This window comes from Anoplophora glabripennis, unplaced genomic scaffold (assembly GCF_000390285.2).
Source record: "Anoplophora glabripennis isolate ALB-LARVAE unplaced genomic scaffold, Agla_2.0 scaffold116, whole genome shotgun sequence".
NCBI classification, from domain to species: Eukaryota; Metazoa; Arthropoda; class Insecta; order Coleoptera; family Cerambycidae; genus Anoplophora; species Anoplophora glabripennis.
The window spans coordinates 396,741-413,898 of NW_019416290.1; the positions used below are offsets into that span (position 1 = coordinate 396,741).

General features: G+C 34.3%; 3 protein-coding genes across 11 annotated transcripts in view; 2 read left to right on the forward strand and 1 right to left on the reverse strand.

The window, feature by feature from the left end:
• LOC108906529 (band 3 anion transport protein) overlaps positions 1-10,183 on the forward strand; it is a 90,117-nt gene extending 79,934 nt beyond the window's left edge. For all 8 annotated transcript variants that reach the window (XM_018709812.1, XM_018709815.2, XM_018709810.1 and 5 more), the window contains 2 exons: positions 1,005-1,175; positions 7,707-10,183. In XM_018709812.1, the coding sequence (XP_018565328.1) occupies positions 1,005-1,175; positions 7,707-7,778 (243 nt within the window). In that variant the 3' untranslated portion in view covers positions 7,779-10,183. The remainder of the gene's footprint in view (positions 1-1,004; positions 1,176-7,706) is intronic.
• A 428-nt stretch (positions 10,184-10,611) lies between these two features.
• On the forward strand, positions 10,612-13,749 carry LOC108906523 (zinc finger protein ZFP69). 2 transcript variants are annotated; one of them, XM_018709803.2, is made up of 5 exons: positions 10,612-10,776; positions 11,048-11,133; positions 11,299-11,377; positions 11,434-11,837; positions 12,727-13,749. In XM_018709803.2, exons 1-5 carry the CDS (start codon positions 10,701-10,703, stop codon positions 13,498-13,500), a joined length of 1,419 nt encoding a protein of 472 aa, XP_018565319.1. In that variant the 5' UTR covers positions 10,612-10,700; the 3' UTR covers positions 13,501-13,749. The 2 variants fall into 2 exon arrangements, with proteins under 2 accessions (XP_018565319.1, XP_018565320.1); XM_018709804.2 differs by having other exon boundaries at positions 11,434-11,831.
• A 1,144-nt stretch (positions 13,750-14,893) lies between these two features.
• LOC108906520 (U6 snRNA-associated Sm-like protein LSm5) lies at positions 14,894-16,325 on the reverse strand. The gene is made up of 3 exons (XM_018709799.1): positions 16,143-16,325; positions 15,889-16,085; positions 14,894-15,772 (listed from the first exon to the last, which is right to left on the reverse strand). Exons 1-3 carry the CDS (start codon positions 16,183-16,185, stop codon positions 15,743-15,745), a joined length of 270 nt encoding a protein of 89 aa, XP_018565315.1. The 5' UTR covers positions 16,186-16,325; the 3' UTR covers positions 14,894-15,742.
• Positions 16,326-17,158: the final 833 nt, after the last annotated feature.

The following is a 17,158-nucleotide window of genomic DNA, read 5'->3' on the forward strand; positions in this document are numbered from 1 at the left end:
TTATGATTTCTATAAATATCCTCAACGCCATATGCCGAGAACTTAAAATAACTGTCACATTAACTGGTAAAGCGAGATGATAGGTGACGTAGAACAAAAAATATAACTTGACTCAAACAAATTCTAATTTTGGATTCGCGTAACCTTGAAAAACCAAAATAAACATCGGTATTATTTATCTCGTAAACGTTAGACAATTTCTTTGTTTTTTTTTTGTGATAATTTTACTCATATCACTCAGCATTTACACACTTTTCTATTCGTTCTCGGTTAACTTTAATCTCCAGTGACTCCATTAAAAATAAAATACTTATGTCCGGCGCATTGTGATAAAATAAAAACAGGTTTCACATTGTTGTTACAACAAAATGCTACTATTTATAAAGATTAATACGTGAGCCTCATATCGTTCAGAGTTTTATTGTTGGCAGTAAACAAACGTGTCATTCTATCAACGCGATAAACGACTTTCGATATCCTATCAGTTTTTAATACCCGAGGTAGTTCAAATATTGATAATGAGCCATCGATTGGTGCACGTCAATGCTGAGGCACTCTTATGTGATCTATCTGTATAAGTTGGTACAGTTCAGGTTGCGTTTTTCAGTAAAAAATTTTATATTACATAAACCGCATTATCTTGCATCGTAAAGATATTTGGCTGTTTGCATTAGCGTCTTAATTAAACATGTCGAGTGAAAACGCACCACTGAAAATGGGCATCCAAATAAATAAATAAATACTTAACAAAATCGAAGATTTCAAAAATGATGAATAATCAACTGTACAGGATTGTTGTTTTAAACGAAAAAAATACAAAATCGACGAAATTTTCTCTGATTAAGTATTATTGTATACATTTGCATAGTAAACGATTTTTTTAAGTAGAATATGTATTGTAAATGAAATATAACTAGACCTTGACACCCTTCTTTCTGCAATTGGCTATGTCCAATCGACTGTTATTTTTAATAGCTTGAATTCATGAATGTCTTTTGTTTCAGGTTAAAACGGCGAAGATGCACCTCTTCACCTTCATCCAGCTCATCTGCCTGGTGATATTGTGGGTAGTGAAATCCACCAAGGCCTCTCTAGCGTTTCCGTTCTTCCTTATACTCATGGTGCCCCTGAGGGCACATTTGAAACACTTCTTTTCGCAGAGAGAACTTCGGGCGGTAAGTACTTATTGCATAAGACGTTGTACATAAAATTTATTCATTTATCTTTGCAATATTTACAATAATATACAAATAAATTTCTTGTCAAAACAACAGACAGAATTAAATCAACACACAACCTCAACAACGCATATTAATAACACACAAACCTCTGCTAGGGATTGCTCTGCGAGAAAGGCTTTCCACATTCGATTTTGTTGTTTTCAATTTTTTTCAACACACCAATCAGAAGTGGGATCTCACCTAATCTCGCCATCCACTTGAAAATGAGTTCAAATGAATTCTCAGCCTATTTTTATCAGGAATAGTTGCGTCAAAGTTTAAATATAGTGTAAACAAACCTTTAGGTACTTGATTATGTTGTTCTTGACTTCCGTTTATCAAAATTATTTCCAGCTTACGCCTAGAAGCGTAGATCGAGATACGTATTAATACATTCCTCTGTGTAAACACCGAACGTTCATTCATAGGGTATCTGATGCTGCCTATCGTAGCTTTGTGTAAATAAGTCGGTTTACATTTTACAACCATCTAAACGAGCCGTCTATCAGGGCGAGACGCTCCACGAAGGAAAAAATTTAATCGCCCAGCAGACATTCCAGGGTGCTGATAAAATTGTGAACTTCTTTGTGCTTGTTTACTAACAAATGTAACGAACCGACATTCCCCCGGTCTATACTTGGACCGATGTGGCTTCCAGAATTCCAGCAGCGCCACATTCGTTTCTGGTTTATTTTTAAGGCCGCCGTGTTGTGACACAAGAAGTCTCTCGGAGGAACGCTAGCTCTGAAAGTCACTGCTGAAAAATCGAACTTCACAGTCGATTAAATAAATAATTTTTTTTTGAACGAAATGGACAGGATGTTATCTACTAATCAAAACATAAACGTATACTTATTTTTTTCTGTTTTTATTAGAAAACGAATATTCCTTCAGCTTCTAGTGTGAAAATGAGAAAATTTATTTATCGACAATGTCGACCGACGGTGGCAATTTTGTGCAAAAAATGATTGAAAATCAAACTTTTAATGAATCATTTATCATTTTTTTTAACTCTTATGATACAATCTAGAGTCTAGTGGCTGTGTTTGGGTTGTAGGAACACCAAATAGTGGGTTGAATAACCTTAAATTAAGGGGGAGTTTGTTGTGACTCACGAAATTGATTATTTTGGGGTAGGTTGAGTGAGGGCAACACATTCAATGGAAAATATCGACGCGAAGCGATCAAAACTATATACGGACCCGTGAAGTTCGTTTTCACACCGTGAATCAGCCTAAAGTTTGACAATTCGACTACATACATAGAGTAAATGTTATTTTGATTGCAAATAATTGTGACTCAGCTTCACAAAATAATTTATCAACCTCCCTAGAACGACAAAACGCACATGGATCAATCATTGAGAAAAGAAAACCGTATTTAATTCTAGTTTTTTTTCTTTCCTGGCTTGTGGAGCATGTCCGTAACGAGCTTTGTTAATTAAAGTCTTTAATTCCCAAGATTAAAGGAAAACAAACAATTAAGTGCCGCAGCAACCGTATAAAATTAAAGAAAAATAACGTGTGTCTATATATAATACAATAATAACGATGCAAATCTCGCTTTGAGTAATATAATATCGCATACTTTGGCGTTACGTGTGACCTCCTTAAGAATTGCTGTTATTATGACAAATATAATGAGGAAGTCCATAGAAGCAAGCGCATGGGGCGGTAAAAAACGTTCTCTAACGGTTCATGGTATCGGCAGCGCCATAAAAACGAAATTAATAATAATGTAATATACATTTTATTATTAGCTCTCCTAATTTTACATTATTTTGAATCTAATTCAAACAAATTCAAAAATTGTTTCTGAAACATTTTGACAAACGGGGTCAAACAACAAGCAATCCTAAGTAAAATTTAGAAATAGTAGTTTTACCGTGGCTATTGACTTTTACCAACTCTTTCAGCTTTGAATTAATAGTGAAACGTATTTTTAACCGTGTTTTGAAAATTTATTTTGTCAATTATTGAAGTACATTAAACCGTATTAGATATTTTTGTCGTACTTTCGATGTTTGGATTAATAAATTTATAAATAAAATTGATAACGACTGTTGTGAAATTAATTTGAGCTTGTGGATACCATAATTATTTGTTTGCAGTTGCGTTCCTCGTTTGTGTCGACTATTGCAAGAAAATTCGTCCACGACTTTTAACTGTTTTTTCCAAGCGTGCCTAAAGAATAATAAATTAATTGAACAGCAGTTAAATTTACTGCGCGTGTAAAATAATGAAAATTAATACAGTATTATTATGGAACAGTGCATTTTCAAAGGTTCGACATGCTTAGCTCTGATGAAGGTCTCATTATGACTAGAATTAAATCATTATAGGTCGTTTTGGCAGAGAAAGAGGTAGGCTAGGGGGGTCTAGAGTCTAGAGGCTTCAAATCAGGTGAACTGGAAGATTATTTAACACAGCCTTCCATATTTTCAGTTAGAAATCTAAAACTTGTTGACGCTAACGACTACGACAACAAAGAAATGCATTTCATTTAATTACATTTTCCTGTAGATAAAGTAGAGCCTGTCGTTCGTTACATTAAAAACCAATCAGTCTTGCAACTTTCGTATAAAGGAAAGTAAGGAAATAATAACTGCGGGTCGATACCTCTGCGGAAACCACTTGGAAAGCTAATTTAAAAATAATTCGAATTCTGATGGGTCTCGCTTGCCTTACCAAAAATAATGTCGCCGAAACGTAATTTTCACAGCACGTTAGGCGTTACATTGGCCTGGGACATTCCCGAATTAGACAAAAACAATAATGACCCGTCAGGTATGTAATATACGGGGTGAATTTAAGCTCAAGTCGAATTGTAAACGGCATATTTTGGAAAGGACTTGTTTTAGTTGATAAAAACAGTGGAAAAACTTGGAAAAAGCAGTGTTCATGACACAAAAATTAAGCTTAAACATGTCCGAAACAATCGACCTGTGTAATTAATAATTAACGCAATTTTTGTATCCTTTTTATTTATATCCTTACTGGTGGGCAGCTAAGGCAGCTTCCACGACCGTCACCAGTTTTATTCTTACACAAGCACACTGTAAAGCATAAAAATCTTATTCGGACGGGAACGACGAACTCAGTCATGCCAGTCCAAGGTTTTCTTTTGTCCTTTCGCGTCTTGTTTTGTTTTCCCCGGCTTCCTCGATGCGTTACGCTATATATGTGCTCGGTGTCTAGTTTCGACTTATCGGTTTACATTGTTTAACGTAATGCTGTCGTCACTGGGCTTAGCCGCTTATCGACAGAATAAATGGGGAACTGATTAAGCAAACTGTCTTCATCTTTCTAAAGGTCGTTTGTACGGAAAGTGGTTCAATGAGAACGATTCGTTACTGATTGTTTTTCATAGACCAAGGTTTCTTCCACGCAAAATCAATTAGTAAAGATTTAGCAGAGACCTTTTCTTAGTTTATCCCTTGACACAATTCAGAATTAGGGTGCTTATTTTACTAGGTTATTATCAATTTTAATTTTCTTAAAATTAGTATTTACTGTTACCAATACTACCTTTTTGTGGTAAAGTACAACTTTTTCGTTCATTGATGTGGAAATTTGAAATATTCAATTATAAAAATAGTCCCATATGGATTTAAATCGCCTTATTTTGATTCAAGGACAGAATTTTGTGACGTTCATTATATCCTAACATTTAAATGTATGCCATATGGATAATAAATACGGTGAAAAATCGTTAAATCGCCGCTGCATGTGGTTTTATACTATCAGTAAAACCACTCTATAAATCCTCCATAATTATAAACGAACCGTTAAACTTAATGCGTAGTTTATTTTATAAAGTACGATTTTTTATTAGTATCATTAACACGCTATTGGGATATAGAATAATAAAAATATTAAGAGGCTGTACTTTTGGAGAAGCATGGAAAAGTTCGCCCCAGGAAAACGTGTTTTTTGTTGAAGCGACGAAATTTTCCCCTCTTTCGAAAAAAATGTTCTGTTGCGATCCGTTTGTGGAATAAATAGAGTTTATTTAGATTTCTTTAATTGTGAAACGCGCTCATCTGTTCCGTGCAACATTTGGTATCCACAAAGCAAGGAAATGCCTGGAATATGACGGCACCTGGAAAAATAAACGTGTCTTGGTTTTTGTTGTGAAACCCGACGAACCCGGTTAGCGGTGTATAGATTTTATCGCCATATGTTGCAAGCAACGACGCTGAAAAGCTTATGTTGCTAATACATCATCGGCATTAAAGGGTTTCGCATGTACAGGGTGATATCCGAAACTCTACTATATTGCTTTGTTTTTCGAAAACTGCTCCTGTGTAATTTTTGAAACTAGTGTATATTCAGTTTTTTTTATTACGTTAGAAATTAGATTATTTTCACAAAATACTTACACAATATTCTTTATAATCGAGTACAACTACTCTCTGACTCAACTTGCATTGAATTATATTAACAATAACTAGTCGACAGCTAGTAATTAATAATCACAGCCACACCCAAAAAAAAGTTGGGTATACTTTTTATGCGACATATATTTTTCGTAGTAATTTGGCCTCTTGAACACGAATCTGGGGTCAGAATTGGCGCATCACGTCACAATTTTTTCCTAACCTCAAAAAACTTGAAAAATAGTGAAAATTGATGAAAATTTACTGGGAAAATTTGGAAAAAAATTTATTTCCACATCAAATAGTACATTTTTATGTAAAAGACTCTGCTGAATTCAAATCCACTGTCAGAATTGAGCTAGAACGTGTGGTTTTTTTTCTAACCTCAAAAAACCGAGCAGGAATCGCTATTTTCAAATTCTGAGCGGATTTTGACCAGATTTTGTATAAAGGGGTTTTTTGGGTCGCTGATTACGAATATGAATTCACATTGTAAAAATTCAAGATGGCTGATCCAATATGGCGGGTGTACTTTTTTGAAATCCACCGATTTCAGTAAAATTTGGCATCATAAGGATTGCTGGTTGATCTCACCTTCATTAATCACACATCTGGAGCCAGATTTTCATAAATCAAGGTAAAATTTGTAGGCAGAGTCATAATTTTAGGCCGAGTAGGCGGCATTTTTTCGGCAAAGTCACATTTTTAGATTGAAGGCATAAGCAGATGCAGTGATGTGCTGTGTGGCAGTAATGTGTCCTTTTCCTTGAACTTTAAAATTATTAAGAAATAAAAGCATCTAAATGCCATAGGAAAACTGCATAGTAGTTAAAAAAATCTGATTGGAAAAACATAAGCCCATGCACGCCCAAATAAATGAAAGAATAAACTTTTTTGTCTTGTCCCATGGAAACAAGCACATCACACTACACATCATAACATGTGTAGAGTCCTTAAGTCATTTTTTAAGCGAAGTCACATTTTTAGACGGAGTGGAATCTTTTACCTTGATTTATGAAAATCTTCGGTTTTTTGAGGTTAAAAAAAAAAAACCACACGTTCTAGCTCAATTCCGACAGTGGATTTGAATTCAGCAGAATCTTTTACATAAAAATGTACTATTTGATGGGGAAATAAATTTTTTTCCAAATTTTCCCAGTAAATTTTCATCAATTTTCACTATTTTTCACAAGTTTTTTGAGGTTAGGAAAAAATTGTGACGTGATGGGCCAATTCTGACCCCAGATTCGTGTTCAGGAGGCCAAATTACCATTAAAAGTATACCCAACTTTTTTTTTGTGTGTGGCTGTGTAATTATTTAAATAAAAATTAAAAAACTATTCAAGGAAGGTCTTGTATTCTTGCTGTAACATCACCCTTAACAAAAACCAGCACACAAAAATGGCCATAGTCAGTTTTTCGATACTTTCAACGGTTAAAATAGATATGGATGAGGCTTTGTTAGGTCACGTTACTTTTTTAATTGGCGAATAGCCATTTGTTGTTTATTTTCCCGTCTTTTTAAGGAACCTTATTAAAATATATCCTCTCAAATCACGAGATACAATGTCGATGGAATTATTTTACTCTTCTAAGCAATTAACTGTTAAATACAAGTGCAGAGGAATGGTCGACGACCTCTGGTATCGTTCGCTTGCAATAAAGATTAATAAAATTGAAATGACCGCGTGATGGTCGATGATTTGATGGGTTAAATACAATTACTAGACGCTTTTTGAATTTTTATTCTGTTGCTTCTTTAAACGAAAACCACTCGTTAATGCAATGTAAAGTAAATCAAAATCTAATTTTGTGACCTCGAAGCTCGAAGCCTATTAAAAGTAATTCAGATTTAATGCCCAATTAAGCGAACGGAAGAGAAACAACTTATTTAAGTGACATTTACAAATCTTAATTAACCACTATTCTAACTGCATTAATTAGTTATACAGAGTGATTCGGTCATTATGTCATTAATTTTAACCGCGTATTCTCCCGACCCTTGAAATCAATGACATTATGACTGAACGTGAATTTTTCTACGGGACAAACTGTATTAATATTAAAACATTTAATTGAGTTGTATAGTTATTTTTGTGTTGTTTCAGTTGGATGGCGACCAACCAGATGTCGACGACGACGAGCCAGATTTTTACGCAGAAGCGCCACTTCCCGGTTAAGATCTATGATCTACCGATAAAGATTCCACTTGTTCGTGAGACATTTCCTCCTGTGGAGACCACAGCTCACGCATCGATGTCATAATAAAAAATTGTTCTTTCCTACACTCTTAAAAACAAAATTGTTTGAGTACAAACCGTTTAAAAATCAACCATGCGTATTTTGAAGTAATCTTTGAATTTTTCGATGAAATAGAAATTAAAATAGAGCAACAACTTTAAATTTAGTTATAGAATAGATGTAGGACTTTACTGATATCCGGAACAGTTGTGAAAATCCTTAAATACTTAATTTTAGAAACGTAATTCCACTTACAAGCTACTTAATCAGAATAGGTAATAAGCCCTTTAGAGTAAAAGATTTTATCCAATAAGAAGTAGTTCGAAAGTACCACTTTTAAGAGTAGGCAGGACCTGAACTTAAATTATATCAGTATTAATTATGTGCCCAGTTGTACTGTAGATTATTCGAGTACGTAGGTAGATGGATGTTAAAGGAAACAAAATCAAAAGTAGTTTTTAAAAGATTTTTAACTTTAACAAACATTATACTCAGAATATTTAATCGAGTCCAGAGGTAAGGGAAATCGTGAATGGCTGAGTGTTTTTAACTTTTTTTTTGCAGTTGTTTTAAGGTGTATTTTTATGTATGTAATCTTACTTGTGTGCTTTAAATTCTGTGTAGGATTTAATATATGTTTCTAAGTATTGTTTTCTTTTGTTTAAAAGAATTGGAATGAGTGTGCTGCTTGTCGGGGAAGATCGGTTGAGCTTGTAATTATAAAGATATCTATTTTTATAATAACGAGCTAGAGAGGATATAGTCTATATAATTATTTTTAACAGTAAGAGAAAATAAATATATAAGTTTTGTTGAAAGATATATATATTTTCGGAGATTTGTTGTTTGTCTATATATTTACGAAAATGTAAAATATATAACATATATGCCCAAAGCATCTATTTTCAAAAGATGACAGAAAATAACGGTTTACTGGTGTTCACTATCATTTTTCAAATTCATTCTAAGAGCAATTAACAATAAATTTTCCTAAATAATTTTAAATATATTATTTACTATAAGTTCTAACAAATATATTTGCTACTTAATTTTCTATTTCTACAATTATTAATTTCCTATTTTATTTATTTGCTTTTATTGTACATTATCAAGTAAAAACAAAGGGCTTCGTTGATAACATTCTCCTTTGTATTTCACCCTCCTTTCTATTAATATCTTTCAAATCCTGAAATATGTGCATTGTCATTTTATTCTGTAGCAGCGAATACAGCTGTTTCGCGTGTAACGCGACTTTCCTTTTATTACTTGGCTCTGCGTCACAAAATGACTCGGTTTTCGTTAAATCTTATATAAATAACAGAATCAAATAAGTATCAAAGGTCTCAGGAAATTGTATGCACTTTTCCACCTTCCACTAAAAAGGCTCAATGTTTGATGAAAAAAAACAATAAGCACAAACATTAAAACACATTCCCCTTTCGGAAAAAATAGCAGAACTACTGTACGTTCTAACTACCATACAATTGAACTACTGTAGAGTAAATTTATACATAGTTTTTTTAAATTCTATTAACATAAATCTATAAATTGAAAAAACAATAAGCATCATGTTGTATCACTGGCGTTTTTTAAGTGCATATTTGTATTCAAATTGTTTTCAAGCAAAGGGAATTATTTTGATGTAACAATACTTATTTTAATATTGCTTTTTTATGTTTCGAAATGTCATCCTGGCCCGAGGAATAGACTGTTTTCGTCTTTATTTTAGCTATCGAACTTGCTGACGAGAAACTCGATGGGTCCTATAATTCCTTCTTAGGAAACGTAATATCTATCTAGGTATTAATTTAGAAGACTGTGATGAATTTGGCTCACCAAGGTGCGGTACTTTAAAAATATTAGTTGCCTTGTAGTTTTTAATTATTAGTTAGTACATCGAAAATGAATTGCTTTTAGTAAGTGTTAGAATTAGGAGAACAGAAATTGTACAAACATTGGGACTAATATGGATTTGTTACGAACTTTCAATTCCGTTCCTAGATATTATCGAGTAGAACGTTTTAATTGGTATTTGTCATAATATTTTGCGGGGGATTCTGGCCTCAGGTAAAAAATTAGTTTAGCTCAAAATGACATGAAAATCTAGTCGATAATTAGGAAAGTAATAGAGAGTTGCATTTAAAGATGAAAGCATATATAAAATAAATATATTTGAGAGATATGTTAAGATTTGTTGAAGAATTATTGTATTTAGGTAGAACCAAACTTGAGCATCAAATTCCAGTTTTTGTAGTTTAAAATAACTTAAATAGTATTTCTAACTGTGATTTGAAGAGAAATGTCTATTCTATTTCTATAAATTAATAAAACTCCATGATTACAATTGTTGTTTATTTTTTACCCTTCACAATTTTCCTCTCCCTTCATCTCCCATTGAAAAGCCCTGATGGAAAAATAAAACCACAAACGGCACGTTATTAAAATAAATTCCTCCTCCAGAAAAAACAACTACTACTGTACATTATAACTACCATACAAATGAACTACTGTAGTTATACTCAATTGTAGAACCGAAAATTAGCAGCAGTAATTTATTATGTTCACAATGAATGCACGAACAACAGAAAACACAAGAAAAATTGTAATCGACAATCAGTATTCCATAACCGTAGTATTTCAATGACTATACTGATCCGATATTACACTTTTCTGAACTTAGTGTAGACATTACGAACAAACCTCCTGTTTTGTTCCGTGGTATATTTCTATCTTCCTTTTCTGTTATTTGTTTATGAAAATTGCCAATGAATTGATAAGTTGCCTTGAACTACCATATGACGGATAATAAGTTGCGTTTTTAAATATCTTACATAATTTTCCCCAAAATATTTTGGCAAAACATGGTCAACAGCTGCCTCAAATGCGGAAGAGGCAGCGAGAAAGACAAGGACGTCACCCTTTTCCAAGTGCCAATTGGTGAGTTCACTCTCTTGAGTGACATCAGTTTGTGTTGTATTATTTAATTTGTCACTTTTACAGAACTTGCAACTATTATTTTTTAAAGTATTTTTTGATTAAATGTTCAGTCAGTTCTGTCGTCATCGAAATGTAAAGTAGTAACATAACCTATACAAAAATTCATTTTTAATTTGTTTCACAGCACTGACAGATGTTTTTAAGTTATTATTTTAAGTGTTTTTCAAGTTGATTTTATATGGTGCAGCATGTAACGAGTTTTATTTATTAGAAGGAAAAAGTGCAAAATGGCAAATGGAATTTCTCGAGAGAGTAGGGATCGAAGACTTTTTAGATAAAGACGTTTACATATGCAATGTAAGTAGAATTTTAAATGTTAGAATTACTTTCACTATATTCTCTTAAAATATTCATTTACTTACAACGCTTCATACTTTATGGCCTATAAAATACATCGAATGAGGTCAATTCGGTAACCTTTATAGACGGTTGGATCAAAGCAGATTCTGATTTTTATTTTAGAGACACTTCTTGCCGGAGGATTTTGAAATGAAAAACTCGGAACTGACGTTAAAAGAAAATGCACTTCCCATTAGGAGTGGTAATTCTACTACGATTTACTTTAGTTTTCCATTTTTTAAACAGTACCATTTCCAGATGAAGAGTTTGAGGAGCAGTTAGAAATCAAACCCGAGGTAATTTATTTTAAAAACGAATGTGGCGAGACGGTCGAGGTAGGTGTAGATACCATGTCCGATACCAGCGAGACCAAAGATCTAGTTCCATTAGAACCACTCGTGGAGTACATGAACGTCTACGAGGACGTTCGAGAGGAAGTGGAACTTTCCTCCGAGGTCACGTGCAAGATGGAGGAGGCCGAAGGGCAGACCGGCAGCGAAAACGTAATTATCGAATCTGAATACGTCACCAACAATAATGGCACGCAGGAGATATCTGTCGTAAGTTCCGACGGGAATAATTTGGGGATGGATCCGGTAATGCCGTTTTTTCTCACATCCTCCCCGATGTTCACTATATTGAACGAGAATAATGAGGTAGGGGTAAGTTTTTTAATAAATTTTATTGGTTTTGTAACGATGTGGTTAGTACCGGGTGTGTCGTCCCTTATTTTCTCCGTTGTTCTTCAAGATAAATGGGATAACGTATAAGAATGGTTATTGTGTGAAATATTTAAAATTTTCAAGGACTTTTTTTGTTTGTTTTTTAGCCATCTAGCACCCTGTTGTTATGTCACATCAGGTGTACTAGGTCAGTGTCATAGATCGTTGACACTGAGATTTACAAACTAAACAGCATGCTTTAAAAAAATGTAACAAATACTTCTTATTAAAAACTTGAAATGATATGTCATCTTCATTGAAAGTTTGGACAACCAAACAGTTAAAAGTTCAAGATGTTAATGAAATATTACTGTGGTTTTAACGAAATCTTGCAAAATGATGTATTTGCTTAGTGTGAAATATTTCTGGGGCAAGGCAAGACTGAAATAATAAAATCAACCCCTTTAATATAGAAGAATAACGGAAAAAATAAGGGGCGACAGTTGTGGCAACCACCCTGTATATCTGGGAAACTCTACATACAGTGTGTACCATGATTGTCCTTTTATTTGTAAATTTGTAAGAAAATGTAATTTTTTTCAAAAGTTCTTGCTTTAAACCCAAAAATTTAATTTTATTGACTTTAAATGTGTGGTTTTCAATTTTTAGAAAGCAAAAAATAACCAAAGCAATTTTTTTTATTATAATTTCTAGGTGATATTGTCAAAAATTGAAAGCATAATATAATAAACATAAAGTGTAATATTTCTTTTGCCAAATAATTAAAACTTTATATGTAGAACATTTCAGTAATTTCCCGGCACACAGTCATGGAACGCAGTGTATGTTTCACCGATTAGCACAAACGTTACTTTAATGATTTCCTTAGGAAACGATAATCCTTCAAATAGAAGACACGGAAGACAAGAAACCGCCCCCTCCAGTGAAGGAAGTCCTGGAGGAGCTCGACCAGTCTCTCTGCAAGAGCCCCACCGGTTCCCTGACCACCACCTACACCTGCGACATATGCGACAGCTCGTACGGCTGCCTGAACTGCCTCAAGTCGCACTACGAGACCTTCCACATCCTGAACGTCGTCCGACGCTACAAGTGCAAGTTCTCCCACCACGTCAGCAAGAGCCTGGTCTGTCCCGTGTGCGACCTGACTTTCGAGAACCGCGGCGAGACCATGGACCACTACATAACCCACTCGGTGGGTTGCGAGATATGCGGCTCGGGCTTCGACCGACACAGCTACCTCACCGAGCACTACAAGACCGTCCACAACAAGGGCGACTACCAGGCCTTCTACGAGTGCGAGCTGTGCAAGATGTCGTACCAGTACATCGCCACCCTGACCAAGCACTACCGGATATTCCACAGGATGACGTTGTGCCACGTGTGCAAGGCGCGGTTCGCGACCGTGGGCGAGCTGCAGGAGCACGAGAAGGTGCACCAGGAGAAGCTCAACGTGCTGCCGTTTGCGTGCAGCAAGTGCAACATGGCCTTCAGGAAGATCTGCGACATAGCCGTGCACATCCGGCGGGTCCACAAGAAGGATGCGGCGGAGGAGGGCGAGGCGGAGGCGGGGAACGAGCTACCTCGGAAAGTTGAGGGCGAGGACCACATGCCGGTGCAGAAGAGGGTTAAGGTGAAGAAGTAGCGTAGGGGCGTGGCGGACGTTGGGGGATCGTGTCTGTGGCTGGGTTTTTGGTAAATTTTATTTTTCTCGTTTTGTGTTATTTCGTTCGATAAAATTTCGCCATTTCAACAGGAAAAAGGAGGTTAGGGAACTTCGGTTTTCAACATCGACCAAAACAGGTGGAATTGTTTGTAACACTTTTTTTTTTTAAAAACTCAAATTTCTTCATTTAATATTCAAAAATTGATTTATTTCTTTTCGAATTTGCCATTTTTTATGCATTTTTGTTTGAATATTTGTACTTTAACGCGTGATAATGTACAGGGTGTCCCAAAATGAGTGGCTCGAATGACCAAATTTGACCTTAGTGAAACTTACGGTTTTCATGATATAATCAGTTTTTTAAATCCGAAAAAATGGCTGTTTTAGGTCACAATTACAAAGTTAGGTATTTTTTTATTGTGTCTTTAGCACTCATCGATATAACGACAGGATTTTCAATTTATTTTCTTTTTGACGCTTGGTGCGCACTGAAAATAATTTCATCTTTGTTATTCGAGTACACAGAATGCAAAAATGGTAGTACGCTGAGAACGCTGTAAGTTTCATGACTTTAACGTTCATTCTTGCGACACAATTCTTTCTTTCCACAATAGCAGAGGTATCCAACAAATCCGCGGACCTAGGGCAGTTTTGAAACGTCTTGTTCCTAATTACATACCGTGTGTGAGCGTTCGGAACTTTATTACTGGTGAAGTGAAAATATTTCTCCTCTTGTCAAAAAAAAAAAGGTGTACGGGCAATGCGTGAGTTATTCGTGTAAAAAATGTATATTTTCTTTTCATTTCCATCGTTTCTCGTATGGCGGTCAGGAGGAATTAGGATGTACAGAATGTTTTGAATTCAACGTAGCCTTTGGGATTCCCGTAGTTTTTAATTACGAGGTGTTTTTTTTTTACTGCAAAATTATCTGTAGCAGTGGCGTGTACTGAAAATCGGTCTTCATATTTTGACGAGGGAAGTGCCACTTTTTAGGGGATTATAACTAATAGAAGTTAACTTTCTTCATGAAAAAACATAAAAAATAAAAAATTGAAACTTTTTTCCCAAAATCAGCTAATAAATAGTATATTCCTATTTTTCAAATCATTTTTATTTCTTCCAAAGCTTTCTCTCATTATGAAATTTAATTTCGTGAAAAATTGAAAAAAAAAACGACGTGGTAATAAAAAAAATTAAGTGTATAGGCTGCCCCAAAAAAAAACGAATATATTTTTTTGTGTCGTGAAAATATGTTAGTTTATCATGTTTTAAGAGCCCCCTCACAAAATCAGCTCAAAAAAAAATTTCTTTGAGGTCGCTCAAGATTTTTAAAAATTTCAAAACGTCAAAAATTGATTTTTTTTAATTTTTTTTGAGCTGATTTTTTGAGGGGGCTCTTAAAACATGATACTAACATATTTTCACAAGAGACACGAAAAAAATAATCGTATTAAAATTTGGGGGAAAGCTACCCTTACTTCAATACTTTATTTCACAAATTCCCAATCGAGATTTTTTGTTGTGAATTGTTTGTTGGCCTAGAAATCATCCCCTAAAAAATGGTACATTCCTTTAATCGAAATATGACGACTGATTTGTAGCATCCAGAAATAATGCAAAAAAAATTGGCTATTTCTTTGAGCTTAACTTCGTTTGCTATTCGATCACGTACTTCATAGAATTTAAAGCTGTTTAATATTTTTTCTAGTTAACCGCATTTGTAGAAAGGGGATATCGTTTTGTAATTTTTGTTGCTGTTCAAGTAAAAATGCGGACGTTACAAGTATACATAATTTCTATTGTATTCATGAATTTGAACAGAATACGATCAACATAATTCCATTTTCACGTCATTAGGAAACTTTTGAAATATCGAAGCATTTCTACAACGCAGCACAACTTAAACAAGTCCCCGTTGGCCACAGTTATGAATTTAGTTCGTTTTATTTTAGGATAACGTAAATAAAGTAGATTTTTATAATGAGTAATTACTTAATATATTTCTTCTACAGCTCCGATATATTTATTTAAAGGTTGTAATCAAACATGCACTGACGTATTTCGTCAAACAATGTACAAAATACCATGAAAATATGTGTACATTTTAAGTGTCCCGAGGTATGCATGGAATGGAGAATTAAAAATATTTTTGTTAAAAATATTGTTTTATTATTGTCTTAAACCTAGGGTACTTTCATATTTTTGGTGGTTATTCATTCATTCACTCAGGCATTTCACCCCCAGGAACCAACTGGAACAAGTAAAAAAAATATTGCTACACAGTCAATCTTAATTTGTGAATAATAATTCTAAATAAATATTTCCAAAATGTTATACATAGCACTGCCATAGACAAAACAGACTTACCATTGTAATGTTGTTTCCGTTTAACAAGATCTGATCCAATTTCGTGATTCTTCTACCTTCGGGGGTGGTTTCGTATTCCGTAACATCTTCTAGTAACATATTAACGAAATCGTCAAACCCCAATAGCGTTCCTACAATTTCTTTGTCATTCTTCATAATTATATGTATTCTGGAGCCTATACACTTGTCCACTAATTCTTAAATTTAAAAGAAATAATACTTTGTAATCTAACCTTAAAAGTATTCAATCTTACCTAGAGGAAGAAGAGTGGAAGAACTGACTGGCATAGCACTCATCTTTATTCCAAATGAAACGACACTTTATATTTATAACGGTTTCAATATAAATTTGTTTAACTATTTCGTAATTATTTTTCAAACGTTCGAAAGCGAAAAATGATAACAGCACCAATGACAGGTACCTGCATTACCGACAATGTCAGAACCTGAACGGAGGTTTGTTATTTATCCTCTACGACAGATCCTGTTCAAGAGAGTACACCAGAGTAGCTTTAATTATTACAGTTCTATTTTTCCTTATAAATGAATATATCCGTGCTACAAATGCAAACTAAGTACATACTTCTTATGTCTATAGGTTTTAATTGCATAATAGAATATGGAGTTTCCATTGAAAATGATGAAATAATTTATAAATAATATCGTTGTAATTTCACGCCTTTATTTCTATAAACTATTTGGCATGTCCTTACCTACTTTACTAACATTACACAATCAGATTTAGAATCTAAAAGTTTGAATTCCGAATCACTCATTGGTTAAATCAGGTAATGATTCCTACATGGGCACAAAATTGTTAAGAAATAAGAAATATCTTCAGTCCTTTCAAATACCACTTTTTCTATGCATAACAGGGGACACTTTTTATTTTTTAGCTGTTTGTAATATGAGTAGGTTGTTAGGCAATGTTGAACATAATAAAAAACCTACCTGGGTAAGTATACTTATAAATAAAAATTAATGGCAATCCAAAGAATTCTGAAACGACGGATGATACGTACACAAGGAACACCTGTTATGTCGTCATCCGTTCCATTCCCATTACTTTGGCAGTTGCCACATTTTTCCGATAAAATCACCGGAAAACTTTTTGAAAATTTCGCGAGCCCGCTGCAAAGGCACGGCATGATTTATTTGATGGCGCATGGGTAAGTAGCAAGGCGTGCGCAGTGACTCGCCGCTTTTGTTCAGTCGGTTTCATACAAGCCAAGATGGGAGTTGTGCGTGATGTAGTTTTAGTTAGGTGTTT